The sequence below is a fragment of the Silurus meridionalis genome, chromosome 15 (genome assembly GCF_014805685.1).
Source record: "Silurus meridionalis isolate SWU-2019-XX chromosome 15, ASM1480568v1, whole genome shotgun sequence".
NCBI lineage: Eukaryota > Metazoa > Chordata > Actinopteri > Siluriformes > Siluridae > Silurus > Silurus meridionalis.
Genome location: NC_060898.1, coordinates 1,830,001 through 1,845,000, shown reverse-complemented (window position 1 = coordinate 1,845,000; position 15,000 = coordinate 1,830,001). Strand labels below are relative to the sequence as shown.

The window sequence follows — 15,000 nt, the reverse complement described above, 5'->3', positions numbered from 1 at the left end:
TACCTCTAACAAGACATGGCAAAACCAAAGATCTCAAATTTGGACCCAAGAACCAAAGGACAGTTTTCTACTGATTTACTGGTTATTCCTTGTGTTTATTGCCCAAGCTGCTTGTTGTAGTTCCAAAGTAATGGTTTCTCTTCCGCAAGTCGATCATGAAGGCCTGACTCATGCAGTCTCCTCTAAATAGTGGATGTAGAAATATGTGTCTTACAGAAATTTATGTAAATCAACAGTTTCTGATTCTAAAATATCCTCTGCAGCAGAGGTAGCTTTTGGTCTTCCGTTCCTGACCGGCTCCTCATGAGAGCCTGTTTCATTATAGCGTTTGATGGTTTTGGAGACTGAACATGGGAATACATTTAAAGTTCTTGGGATTTTTTTCAGACTGATTGACCTTTTTTTTTTTTTTTTTTTTTTTTTAAAGTAATGATGTAATGAGTTTTTTGTAATAATATGGTTTTGTACAGTAGTTGTAGTAGCGCTAATTGGCTTATTGACTCAGTACTCACCCTTTTCCTCTGTCCACAAGACAACTGATGGTCTAAAAAATGTTATTATAGAGATTTTTGGAGTAAATCTGGATAAATGATCAGGGTTAAATTTCAGATCACACCCTCCGAGGCTTCATCACATCTCAGGTTTAACATGTAAAGTCTAATGGCGCTCCGACATCATATCGGTGTCGCAGTTGAATTCCTCACCTCGGAGTCGCTGCATACGCCGAGAGAAGCGAGATGTATAAACGTAAACATTACACCACGCTATCGATTGACAGTCAGCTCCTGCTCCGAGTCACGCATCCGTGACGGCCATTTATACGCCGGATTTGTGGAAAAGGTCACGTGGAGCGAGCAGACGCTCACCGGGCAGCAGCAGCCGAGGACATGAATGAGTGACCTTTTCCTGCACTTACCGAGGAACCGAAATGTCGGTTAGCGACGTGAGGAAGGCAGGACGGAGAAATCGCTTGAATTTCGGACATCGATCGCCATGAATCTCCATCTTCTGTTTCTTCGTCCTGGTCCTCGACATCTTTTTCTGAACGTGGGTTTTGAACACAACGTAACGTGTGTAACCTTTTTCAGAGCTTCACACACACATGTCGACTAGACTTGTGGAATTTAATCCATGCCATCGTCGTCATGCTAGTACTGTAGATGTTAGAGATGCTCTGGAGAAGGTTGGAGGTTTTTGCGCTACAGGTTTCTATTTGTGTGCCATCAATCCGAAACTTATCCTGAATCTTTTTTAGAATATTAACAGATCCAGAATTCATCCTGAGGAACCGGACATGACCCTGTATGTGACCCCAGTCCAGAGCACCACAAATGTTCCTATATCTCCTTTAGCATAGGCAATCATCCTAGCAAGTGCTTTGGAGGTTGGAAGGAAACCAGAAAACCATAAGGAGCCTACACTAAGATGAGCCTATGCGAGACTCCAAAGATAAACTTTGGTGCATGATGACCAGGGAATCTTCTTCTTTCTTCTGCTCCCGTTAGGGGTCTCAACATCAGATCATCTGTCATCTCCGTTCCACTCTGTCCTTTACATCTGCCTCTTTCAGACCATCTTCCCTGACTACATCCATCAACCTCCTCTTTGGCCTTCCTCTTTTACTCCTGCCAAGTAGCTCTATCCTCAGCATTCTTCCACTCATATACCCTATGTCCCTCTACTGCACATGACCAAACCATCTCGTCCTATTGCATCTCTCAGCTTGTCTCCATAATGTTTACTTGCTTGGTCCCTCTAATAAATTAATTCAGTAAAACCTCAGTGAGACCTCCTCGCGGTGCAGTGTGGAGGTCAGTAGGATGATGGTTGTAGGGAAGAAGGTGGTCCTGAATCTGCTGGTTGTGGTGCAAATGGCTCTGTATCTCCTCCTGGATGGAAGTAGGTTGAGGCGAAATTTGCTGAGATGCTGAGCCTTGTGTGGTACATCTTAGCCATAAGTGAAATCAGTAGGTGATGATAGTAAACTTTGGTGTTGATGGTGAACGTTGCTTTTAATGGTGATTGACAGTGAAAGTTGGTGTGGGTGATGATGGTGAACTTTGGTGTTGATGGTGATTGATGGTTGTGATGGTGAACATTGGTGTTGATGGTGATTGATTGTGAAAGTTGGTGTTGGTGATGGTGAACTTTGGTGTTTGATGGTGCTTTATGGTGAACGTTGGTGATTGATGGTGAGCGTTGGTGTTGATGGTTGTTTAATGGTGAACGTTGGTGTTGATGGTGATTGATGGTTGTTTGATGGTGAACGTTGGTGTTGATGGTGATTGATGGTTGTTTGATGGTGAGCGTTGGTGTTGATGGTGATTGATGGTGAATGTTGGTGTTGATGGTGATTGATGGTTGTTTGATGGTGAACGTTGGTGTTGATGGTGATTGATGGTTGTTTGATGGTGAACGTTGGTGTTGATGGTGATTGATTGTGTTGCGTGGTTATTGTTACTATCAATGCTGAATGACATCTACATCTTTAACTTTGTGTTGAAGGCAAAGAACTGATCTCCAAACAAACTTAAATATTCTCGTATTCAGATCAGTGAGAAGATGGAAGGTAAAAGAGCAGCACGTGTCAAATTCCCTGATATGTTATTTATTTATTATACATGTTATTTTCTTCTCAGAGTTTCTCTGTGAAACAGTTTCACCTCCATGGATTTTCTCCAATTCGTCCTCGAATGTTCCTGTCCTATGAGCGGGATAATTTTTTTCCCCTCTTCAGTTTGTTTAAACGCTCGCGACTTGTTTGCCTTCCCAAACTCGATTACGGAGCACTTTAGGACTAGAGAGTGTTTTGGTGCGTGAGCCGTAGAAGTGGTTCACATTTCCTGTCTGTCAGTGCTCTCGCGTCGTCTCGGTCAAGTATCGTCCCTCTCTAATACGCCGCGTTGGACTCGGAAAGAGCTTTTTCGGAATTCCTGACTCCCTCAGGGTTCAGGGGGCCGTGAGCACCGCTGGGTATTTGTGTAATTTAGTGTTTATGTGATAATATTGTGTTTAGACACATCCGGCGTGAGAATGGAGTCTCTTTCGCTCGCCGTCTGGGCCGTGTGAGTGCTCTGTGGAAACAGACCGGGCTGCTTAATGGGCTGGTGTAATGAAGGAAGCTGTCAATTAACTCTCTCACACACACACACACACACACACACACACACACACACACACACACACACACACACACACACACACCAAACATGTATAGGGAGACTGAAATGGAAATAAAACCAACACATCAGCCTGAACCTGAAGCCCGAGTTCTTTCTTCTTTTCTTCGTTCTCCTTATTTTTATCAGGAGCCGCCTCGCTGCCTCACCCCCCAACTCCAACCCCCCGCCCCCCGCCTTAAATATAGCGTGTGTGTTTTGATTGTGTGTGTGTTTTTGGTGAATGTGAGAAAACAGCCTGCCTGCCTGTGTAATGCAATTGGGGAGCAGGCCGTGGATCGATAAGCATGGAGCAGGGAGAATTAATGTGGGCCAGCCAGTGTGTCCATCATACAGACCAAGAAAGGAGGGAGAGCGCAAAAAAAAAAAGAAGGAGAGGACTTGGAAAGAAATGGGGGGATAGAGCTGAAACAGAAGAAACACAACATGTACAGGTTTTTATAGAAGCCTTATACAAAATGCGGGTCTGTTGTAGTTTCTTTCAGGCTCGGGAGACAGATCTCTGCAGCCGGATACAAAGCCGGGGTTTGGGTTTTGGGGCTTTTTTTAAATCAGGCGGGACAGAAAGAGACACGACGACGACTCGGTGTGGAGCCGAGACTCTGCTGATCATCACTTTCATGATTAATTATGCATTACGTCAACATTTACATACTTCAGCTTCGATATTAATACCGAGTAATATAAAGCAGCTTCTCTTCCCTTTCCTTCTTTTCTTTTTTCTTCTTATCCCTTTTCCTCTTTTCTCTCTCTTTTTTTCCTCTTCTCGTCTCATCTCTTCTCAACGCTTCTCTTGTGTTCTTTGGTTATTTCTTGAGAATGAGAATGAGGATTAGTGAATATTTGCGCGGCTGTAAACCGATAAAGTTACAGTTCAGAAGAGAATTTGGTTTGATGTTGGTTCGTCTCAGAGTCGTATTATTCTGCGTCCGATCATTCAGACGGAGTCGACAGACTGCTACTCCGATCTCCCCAGATCCCGTCAATCATTAAATTCCCTCAGTGATTCACCCACGCCTCAGAGACGCACCATCTCTCACGATCACGTGTTCCAGAGTCTGTTCGGATTCGTTTGCCGGAGCGACTCTGCCGCAGTAAATTCGGCAGCTCGAGTCGGAATAACAGCGATTTTTGATTCGGATCATTTTTTATTCAATCCGGCAGCAGTGCGAGTTTCTCATACACGTGCACACATTACGTGAAACCGCCACCTCGCTTTTCTTTTTCATTTTCCCTCAGCAAGAGCAATTCTTCAAAGCAATATAACCAATGAGTTGATCATTTCCAGGCCCCCGGTGGGATTTTCTCGGCTGCAGCTCCTTGCTCAGCGTTTTGGTGCAAGTTTAGGCCTCGACGTCCCTCCAGGGACTGGCTTTTATATCACACACACACACACACACACACACACACTGATTGGGGGGAAACGGAAACACGCCGCCTACAGTTTTTACTCGCTCATTCAATCACTCATTCATGAATTCACACACTCACCTACTCTCCCTCACTCATTCATTCTCTCACTCACGTGCTTAATCACGGAAACACGCCACCTACTGTATCCTACACGCAACAAATCTGTGGTGGATGTGACACATAATGCAGCTATCATACACAAAATAAGTGTGGGTATATTCTTCTTCTACTTCTTTTTATTTTTCTTCTTTTTAATTTTCTTCTTCATTCTCTTCTTCTTCTTCTTCTTTTTTTCTTTTTTTAATGTCTCATCTTTGAGTAATCACATGACCAGCAGAAAACACGCAATAAGTCAGATTATAATTAGATATAAAGAATAAGAGTTTTCTGAGGAAATACTTTGTGTGTGTGAGTGTGTGAGTGTGTGAGTGTGTGAGTGTGTGTGTGTGTGTGTGAGGGTTATTAATAATGAATGTGTGTATGGTGATCTGGTAGTCCACTCTGATCTTAGAGTAGCTCTGGGTCAAATGGGTCCTGACAGATCTGCTGCTCGAGATTCACCAAGTCACTTCTACACACACACACACACACACACACACACACACACACACAAGAAGGAGAAAGAGTGCATCACACACTTCTTGTCTCTTCTCTCTATTGTTTCTTCCTGGATGGATAGATGGATGGATGGATTGATGGTTGGATGGATCCCCTTTTTCCTGCCACAGTCCGAGGGTGTTGGTGTTGAGATTTCCACGCTGATTTGACCCCTAGGAGAAAAAGAGGGAGGGGGAAGAAAGGAGGGAAGGGAGGGAGAAATAGAGGAGTGGAGGGGAGGGAAGGATGGATGTGCAGATGATTAAAATAGGCCTGAGGCAGGTGAGGAGGATGCAGTGGTTCTGGTATTGTGTGTTCCTCTGCAGTCTTACCCTTTTCTCTCTCGATTCCTTCTTCCTTTACTCGTTCATTCACTCACTCACATATCAACTCATTTATTCACTCAATTATTCATTCATTCATTCATTCATTTGCTCACTAATTCACTCACTCACTCATTCACTTACTCATTTACTCGTTCACTCACTGGACTGTATTAGGTTTATTTTCTTCTTTTTGTTTTCCAAAAACTCTGTGTGTGTGTGTGTGTGTGTGTGTGTGTGTGTGTGTGTGTGTGTGTGTGTGTGTGTGTGTTGCTTCTCAGCATTCGTCTCCCCTGTGGATATGAGAGAAAGAAAAAGAGAGGATGAGGAAGAGAGAGGGATGGGGGAGGAGGAGGTTGTGGGTTAACAAGGCCCCGTTGCAGGCAGTGTGTCACGATTGGCACCGGTGTTTGACCTCGCAGCAGTCCTCAACCACACTCCCCAATTACCTGCTCTTCTCTGTGTGTGTGTGTGTGTGTGTGTGTGTGTGTGTGTGTCCACGTCTGTGTCCGTGGGTGTGTCTCTCCGTGGGTGTGTCTTTGTGTCTTTGTGTGTGTGTGTGTGTGTGTGTGTGTGTGTGTGTGTGTGTGGAGCAGCAGGAGAGGGAAACGTGCTCCTCTTTAAATATGTCAGTGGTCAATAAGAAGGTTAATTGAAACATAAAGGCACTTGTTCTCACACACACACACACACACACACACACACACACACACACACACTTCTCTGTTTCTATTTTCTTTAGCTCTCTAACTCATTCTTTCTTTTTTCTGTCTGCCACTTTCTTTCTCTGTCCTTATCTGTAATCCTACATCTTTCTTTCTTTCTTTCTTTCTTTCTTTCTTTCTTTCTTTCTTTCTTTCTTTCTTTCTTTCTTTCTTTCTTTCTTTCTTTCTTTCTTTCTTTCTTTCTTTCGTTCTTTCTTTCTTTCTTTCTTTCTTTCTTTCATTTTTTTTCTTTTTATACTTTAACTGTCTGTCTGTCTCTCTTTTCTGTTCCTCTGTAATCTTTCTTTCTTTTTACTTTTTAAATTTGTTCTGTATATTGTTTTTCCTCTCTTTTTTGTCCTTGATTTTTTTGGCTGGGATTTTTTGGTGTTTTAATTACCTGTTTTTTGTTTTAATGTCTCGTCTCTCTCTCTCTCTCTCTCTCTCTCTCTCTCTCTCTCTCATTAATTAGCACTGAGCTCAGATTAGCTGTTCCTCACCTTTCAGCAGGATCTATTCGTCTGCCCTCTTAATGAAAAGCGGGTTGTAATTGGCTAATTCTGGGATCAGGCCGGAGCGATTGCGCTGAGTGTAAACGAGTGTAATGGCGAAAGCTTGCAGGCTAATAAAGCGTCCAATAGTGCAAAACAATAAGGGCTGATGAGGTCGTTAACGAGGCCGCAAGCAAACAAGGAGGAATTAGTGACATTAACAAGGGAGACGTTTGTCCTCTCTGATGAGGTCACCGAGACCGAGACATGGCGGAGACGTCAGTTTCACTCTGGTGTGTGTGTGTGTGTGTGTTGCAGCCGGAACAGCGCCAGAGACAGCCCAGCCGACTCCTCCCCCTGCTGAAGCCCTGCCCACTGAGCCCAAAGCTCCAGAGGAAGAGCTGGATGTCACTGACGATGACATCACTGCAGGTATGAGCAGCAAAAGTTTGTACACCCCAGTCCCTCAGACCTCCAACCCCCCCTCCCCCCACCCACATGATTCTTATTGTCGCTAGCAATATATACATTTACTAGCGAAAATAAGAATCACGTCGGAAATCTTTGCCATTTGTGTGCAATTTCTGGTATGTGAACATGAACAATCCCTGTTACATTGACGTGAAATATGTGAAACCACAGAATGACACGTTTTTGAGCTACGTGGCAAGTTAATTAACTAGATTAGTTAGTGTTAACTCCATTACTCATTCCTGTACGATCGTCGCTGTCGATGCGTTCTCAGAAAGCTGAGCTTCTACTATTTTTTTTATATATTTATATAAAAAATATAAATATTTTATATAATTTTCTTAATCTTAAATGCTAGCATACTAGATACTTCTATATGCTAGTCTGATGGAATTCCTGAGAGGATTTTTATTTTCATATATTTGCATAAATATCATGAATTGTCACTGTTAACGTTAGCAATAGTAACTGATTCAATAAACTGACAGGATTTCTGAGGTTTATTGTTAATCAATTCAAATAAATGTACATAAATGTTTGCTAATTCCATGCTAGCTTGGTGGGATTTTGAGGTCACATATGAATAATGAATATTCACTCCCTAATATTTACAAACCTGACAGGATTTCGAGATTTATTGTCAATAAACAATGCTAAAGCTAGCATACTAGCTAATATTCACTAGCCTGACAGGATTTATGAGAGAATACGGTTCATAAATGATTTTTTTAATATTTTATTTTTAATATATTGTTAATATTTTTATTGGCCATGCTAATTTAATGGCTAATACACGCTAGCAGGATATTTTAGGTGATTTCAAAGCTAGCAAACTAGCTAATATTGACAGCGTCTGTTCAGTGGTTCATTGGCTGAAAGGATCGATGGATTGCAGGTTTCATCCCAGACATCGACGTCTACTCCAAACAGCAAGGAGACGTCAGAGTGATGTTTGGAACACAAGGGAAAAGGAATTGTGTGTGTGTGTGTGTGTGTGTGTGTGTGTGTGTGTGTGTGTGTGTGTGTGTGTGTGTGGGATAATAGCCTCGTTAGCTTTAAAACGTGTGAAATTCCTCAGATAGCAATTTCATTTCTTTAGCCTAAGGGGGTTATGGAAGAAAGGAAGCACACACACACACACACACACACACACACACACACACACACACACACACACACAGAGATGGAGAAAAAAAATAGAGGGATGAAGGTGAAATGTGAGAGAATGGGAGGACGGCGTCATCCTAATGACCTCCCATGACATCCAGCCAACCATCATTACCTCAGCATGACGCCCGTGCACACACACACACACACACACACACACACACACACACACACACACACACACATATTTAGTGGCTAACAAGTTAACCTGACAGGATTTCTGACTTAATAAGCTAATTTTCATTCATTCATTTATATGGCTAATCTGTAATGTAATCCTTGCTAGTGCTAGCATGCCAGTCAGTGCACGCTAACCTTATGTTCATATGTTTCACTGCTAATGTTAGCTCATCGCTAATACCATTACCAGGATACCAGGATATTAAACTTTCCCTTTCACTCTCACAGATACTCTTCTATCACAAATCACTCCTGCTATCACTCTTCTCCACCCACTCCTACTGCACACCTCACTGCTGTCACACATGTGCTAAAGCTAGCCTGCTAGCTAATATTCACACTCCTTAAAGGATTTCAGATGTTTTTTAATACACATGAAGGTGTGTGTGTGTGTGTGTGTGTGTGTGGCTGTGCACTGCAAGCATCTCTCTATTAGCAGAATAAACCGTTATAACTGTGAAAGTAATGACAGCTCCCTCCTCCTAGTGCTACTCTGATAACCTGTGGTTCCGCTTCGTGTCACCATCGGCCGTGTGTGTGTGTGTGTGTGTGTGTGTGTGTGTGTGAGGCGTGAAGAGGTGTGAGGTGACCCACGCTGGTGCAACTTTGTCACGCCGTGTGTCACCTTCAGCTATGATTGATACCAAATCCACCGTGCAAGGCCACTGTGCACAGGGAGAGACAAACACACACACATACACACACACACACACACAGAGCTTAAAGGCACATCCATGTATCTACTTTTATTGCTGTTTCACAGACCAGCTGTGTGTCCGTGTCAAACACACTCCGGTGTGTATCGGCTTGATTGACTGAACATCTCATCCTGTTCACCTCGTACTCTTCTGGGAAGATGTTCCACTAGATTTTGTGGAGATTTGTGCTCATTCAGCCATAAGGGTGTTAGTAAAGTCAGGTACTGATGTAGCTGAGGTGAGGAGGCCTGGGGTGCAGCCAGTGTTACATAACTCCAACCCATGGAACGCAGATCTTAATATATAAAGTATACTGTATGTGCTCTTTCACTTTATCAATTTCTGTGAGTGTGTGCGAGTGTGTGAATTTGTATATTTATATTTGTGTATGTATGAGATAAAGCCGATAGCTGTGTGTGTGTGTGTGTGTGTGTGTGTGTGTGTTTGTGTTTTAGGCTTTACTGCAGCAGGAATAAATGAAAAATGCGTCGTCAATAGGTGAAAAATGAGAGTTCAGAAATGATAAATTGTCAGGACTGTCTGCGCTATTGACCAGCAACAGCCAATCAACAGGAAGTGGACAGAGAGAGAGAAGGGGAGGGGTGTATTTATACGGGTTGTGATTGCTTACGACGCCTGATAGCTTGATATTTATACACAGTTGATTTTGCAGGAAAAGTGTGTGTGTGTGTGTACATGTGTGTATCTGTGAGTGGGGGCATATGTGTGTCTGTGTGTTTGCATGCATGGATGCATGTTTAAGCGTGTGTGTGTGTGTACATGTGTGTTTTTTGTGCTTGTGTGTGCGCATCACTGTAGGCAGCACTATTATTGAGTATGTAGTGTATGTAGTGTGTATGTAGTGTGTATGTAGTGTGTATGTAGTGTGTATGTAGTGTGTACATGTCGCTCCCTGCCCCTGTGTTTTGCTCCACGCTGGAGAAGGGGGGGCTAATGTTTCGGAGCGAATGTGTGCTGTAAAGGTCACAGCCCAGTTGACGGAGAGTAAAAAATGAGACGGGGGCAAAAAGAGGCCTTCATCTTCTCCAACCACCACTTTATTCATCCATCAGAGAGAAATACAACAGCACACGAGCGATTACTGCAGCCGGGAGAGAGAGAAAGAAAGGGATGGAAAGAGAAAGAGGGATAGAAAGAGAGCAAGAGAGAAAGGGATGGAGAGAGTGAGGGAGAAAAAGTGTGTGTGTGTGTGTGTAAAATGCTCTTATCTCTAAAAATAGTACTTTCACCCTCCACACACTGGGTTTGGTCAAAGGCAAAGTGCTTTAACCTTGTGTGTGTGTGTGTGTGTGTGTGTGTGTGTGTGTGTGTGTGTGTGTGTGTGTGAGAGAGAGAGAGAGAGAGAGAGATGAACTGCTGAGTGAATCCTTCAAATATTTCTTATACTGATTGAGTGAAGAGCAGTATTTAGGGTCACCCTCATCCTCCTTCTATCTTTCTTTTCTCTTTTAGTTCTTCTTTTCTAGTCTCCTTGTTGTTTCTTCTTCTCTTCTTCTTCCTTTTTTCTTCTTCTCCTTCTTCACTTCCTAATGTTTTTCTTCTTCTCCACTTCCACTCCTTCTTAATCTACCTTTTTCCTTCTCTTTCTTCCTTTACCTCTTCTCATTTTCTCCTTCTTCATTTTCTGTGTTTTTAAACTAGTTTTCTTCTCCTTCTTCTCTTTCTTTTCCAATTTCTTCTCAAATTCCACATTTTTTTCTTCCTTCTCTCATTTTCCTGTTCCTCTTCCTCTTTGTTCTTTTCCTCTTTTTCTTTCTTCTGTTTATTAAAAGCATCACTGACTTTTCTGGCCTGATGTTTTCCTCCTCAAACTGTTGCCACAAAGTTGGGGAGACACAGTTTTGTACAGAGCTTCTTTAGATGCCACAGCATGAAATTTTCAGCTGAACTAGTGGACCTAAACCTGTTCCAGCATGATGTCACCCCTGTGCACAAAGCCAGCTCCATGAAGATCTGCTTTCCATGGGTTGGAGTGGAAGATCTCCTGCTATAGAGCTCAAACCATATTTAACATAATGAATGCAAACTCTGACAGCACCCCAGGAACCTCCTCCCCTACATCACCTACACCTTGTGGCTGAATAAATCTCCTCAAAATCTAGTGGAACATCTTCCCAGAAGAATGGAGCTTATAAGAGCACATGGAGATTAAATGTGGAATGGGATGTACAAAAAAGAAGCACAATCTTATGCTCGGGTGTCCAAAAACTTTTTTGTCTGTTTGTATAAACGTGAGATTTGTAGTCGTAAATCTATCAGTAGAAAAAAACGTTTTTCTCGGGAGGAAAGAACGACATCCTGGTGTTCATTTAGTCATTTAAATCGCATTGTAAATGTTATTTCATCCCTCAGACTTCAGTTCTTTCCGGGGTGAGAGAGAGCGTAGATCTACTCAGATGCCCCCTGCTCATCTCACACACTCTCTCCTCCTTCCACTCATCCTTCCTTTTGAGCTGTTTCTCATTCTCTCTCGACCACATGCTTCTGTGTACAATGGGACTCTATTGATCGGTTTGGTTGTGCAGCTGTACTGAAGCTACCCACCGCTCACAGCCGCTCTTCTTCTTTTTCTTCTTCTCTCCTCTGTCTTCCTCGCTTGTTTCTCTCTCTCTCTCTCTCTCTCTCTCAGTAGTAATCTGTGGTGTAACCAGGCTTTCATGTCTCCTCTGTAGCGATCAATTCTCTTCTCGCTCTCTGCAGCCCACCTTTAAAGCTGTGATTACAGAACAGAGTGTTGACCAGAGACAGCGATGGAGGGTTTCGAGGTGATGGAGACAGACAGCAGCAGTCAGAGCGCTCGGGTTACTACAGGAGTGGACCACGCTTGGTTTTAGGCTTCAAAACAATGAAAAGGGGTCGCAATGGATGACATTGCGTCCACCAGATTTGGTGATTTTGCTTTAGTTTGTGTCACTGATTTAAATGTTACATATGTGTTACATGAACAAAAACAGGAAAACTCTTAGGAGAGCCATAGCATTGTGTCAGAATGGATTCTGTTCTATAAATCTGATTTACTAGATTTCCGTTTGGGTATTTAGTATCACATTTCACTTTAGCAGCACATCTGATTCAGGATTGAATTTGCATACTTCAGAGTTCAAGATCCAAAATCCTTCAGCTTTGATTCGGTACAGAACTCCCTCTCCTTGTTCGTATGTATCAGTGTTTTCTATTGAATCACTCGAGAGAATTGTGAGACATTCCTTCAACTTTAATTCAGTACCGAACTCCCTCTCCTCTTCAGTATGTATCATTCCTTTCTCTTTAGCCACTCGAGAAAAGTGTGAGACGTTCCGTCAGCTTTGATTCGGTACAGAACTCACTCTACTTGTCCATAAGTATCATCTTTTTCTCCTAAACCACTTGAGAAAAGTTTGAGACATTCCTTCTTCTTTGATTCATTACAGAACTACAGATCTGCCCCTTTTTGTCTGTATGTATCAGCCCTTTCTCTTGAACCACTCCAGAGAAGTGTGAAACACTTGAGTCAAAGCAGTACTCATGAACCTATATACAGCCAGTCAAAAAAAACCCAGAAGGCCAATGTATATCAAAGCTAGCGAACCAGATACTCAAGAGACTTGATGCTACATTATCTTCCCAAACGCAAGTGAGAGCATATTCTTGAGATGGATTCTGATTTCTACATCTCTGGGGACGAGCCTTTGCGATTCCACTGCTTGTGTATAGAAGATGCAGCTGTGCCTTTCCTCCCCACAGACTTCTGTAGTCTAAAACATGGTGCTGGAGGATTTGCTTTCAGGACCCTGGAGAGCAACCGGTTGCCTTGGGATAGTACTTGGGCAACTAACTGTTGTTAACTTATTATTGGAACTTGTTTTATTATCTGGCATTTAATAAATACATCAGGGAGGAGAACGAGTTTGAGTGCTGCTGATTTGATGAGGAATCGGAGCGAGACTGATGCAGACGAGAATTAAGACTTGTGCCGGCAGGCATTTTAGGACACCGGAATCCGAGAAAAGCTGGAGGACAGAGGCAAAAAGATGGTGGATGGATTATTGCTGATGTTTTCTAGCCGAGTTTCTGTTGTGAAAGGTCAATGTGTTGTCTCGGCATGCCAGTGGGTCGCCCCGGACCCCCTGATGCCCCTCCTCCCTCGTTCCTCTCCTCCGCTTTTATCCTTTAATCCACAAAGCCTTCTGCTTTTCTTTATTTATTTACCGCTCATTCCCACAGTCCGGCAGCCATCACACACCACCGAACCCCCTCCCCACACGTCTTTTTCTTTTTCTTTTTAACCCCATGGCTACTTGTGAAGCACGTCGAGAACTTGATCCCCTCAAGGAGACAAAAAAAGAAATGAAAACAGCCTGAAGTTTGTTGCAGTCTTGTAAAGATGCTAATGACCAGCTCATATTTACAAACTGATTTCCTATTTATTATTATATATGTTTCCATGTTCTTGTGATTAATTTCGGAACCAGAATTTCAGCTCTGGATGGAAAGTATATTTTCTTTTTTGCTTCTTTCTCGTTTTTTCCATTTGATCATCTATTTCTTGTGCAACCCTTTTCCCCTCATCTGTGAAAAAGTGCTGTTTCAGGACTTGCCTGATGCAGTTGTGGTCAGTGAGGTGTGACCCTCAGGATTAAAGGCCAACAATGCAGTCCAACCTAACCTCCCCACCCCACCCCACCCCTGGGTCCTCATTTTGAGAACACTTGAGATAATGGGTCCTGTGTGGCAACATGGATTGTAGAAACATACTTTGATGCAGCTTTTTTCTTTAACTGTAGCACATTAATGTTAGCTTGCTAATGTGTGTTTACTCGTCCCCCAGCTGGTACTGGTGGAGTTCTAAAATTGGACCTTTTTTGGTGCATGCAAATGTTGCTCGGAACAACCAGCCACATATCGGAACACAGGGTAGATGTGTGGACCAAAAACAAGGAAAAGGAGAAGGGGTAGAAAAGAAGGAAGAGGAGAAAACCGGATAGATAAACGGATGGATGGATGGATGGATGGATGGATGGATGGATGGATGGATGGATGGATGGATGGATGGATAAAGTGGAAGCTGCTTTCTTTAGACCAGCAGATTGGGCTGCAGCATTCACCCCATCAGGGCAGTGATGTCAGGGGTCAGGTTTTCGAGACCCCTGTCACGGTTTGTCCGTCTGCTGCTCCCCATAGACCTCTTCTCCCTTCTCCATTTTCCTTCTCCCTTATCCTGCTTCCCCGCCTAAACTAATCCCCCTCACACACACTTTCTCATTTTTCATCACTCTTATTTCCCCTTGTTCCAATGTTCCAGTAATGCTGTCCTCTTTCACTGAAAGTTCATCCATTCCTATTTTTCCCCTCTGTTCACCCCACCCATCATTCCCCCGCGCTCCACCTTCTTTCTTGTGTGCTGTGGTGTGGGTGGTATCCATTTCAGGTTAGTTGATTAAGGTGCTGCGCTGCTGTTGCAGTGATTGAGTGTTTGAGCCAGCCATTGCAAAGGATAAGGAGAAAGAGGAAAAAAAGAGAGAGAGAAAGAGAGGCTCGTGAGAGAAATTGCCTCTCCACTTAATAAAAAGACAAACAAGCCCTGTGGATCGTAGAACATATCACCTGTGTCCATCTCATTTCCACGCCTCGAGGTGGCTAACCAACCTGGACAAGACCAGGCTATTAAAGTTAAATGTTACTTCGCAAACATTTCTAGTGGTCGAGAATTAGTTTTGATGAAACCGTAGACAGGCGTTCTGTTCGGAAGATCTTGATTTTGAATTTGTTTTTTTTTG

At 43.1% G+C, this 15,000-nt stretch overlaps 1 protein-coding gene across 1 annotated transcript in view; it reads left to right on the top strand.

The window, feature by feature from the left end:
- Window positions 1–15,000, top strand: part of LOC124397798 (WD repeat-containing protein 7) — a 96,107-nt gene that overhangs the window by 39,383 nt on the left and 41,724 nt on the right. The window contains 1 exon segment of the mRNA XM_046867586.1: window positions 7,026–7,139. Coding sequence (XP_046723542.1) covers window positions 7,026–7,139 — 114 coding nt within the window.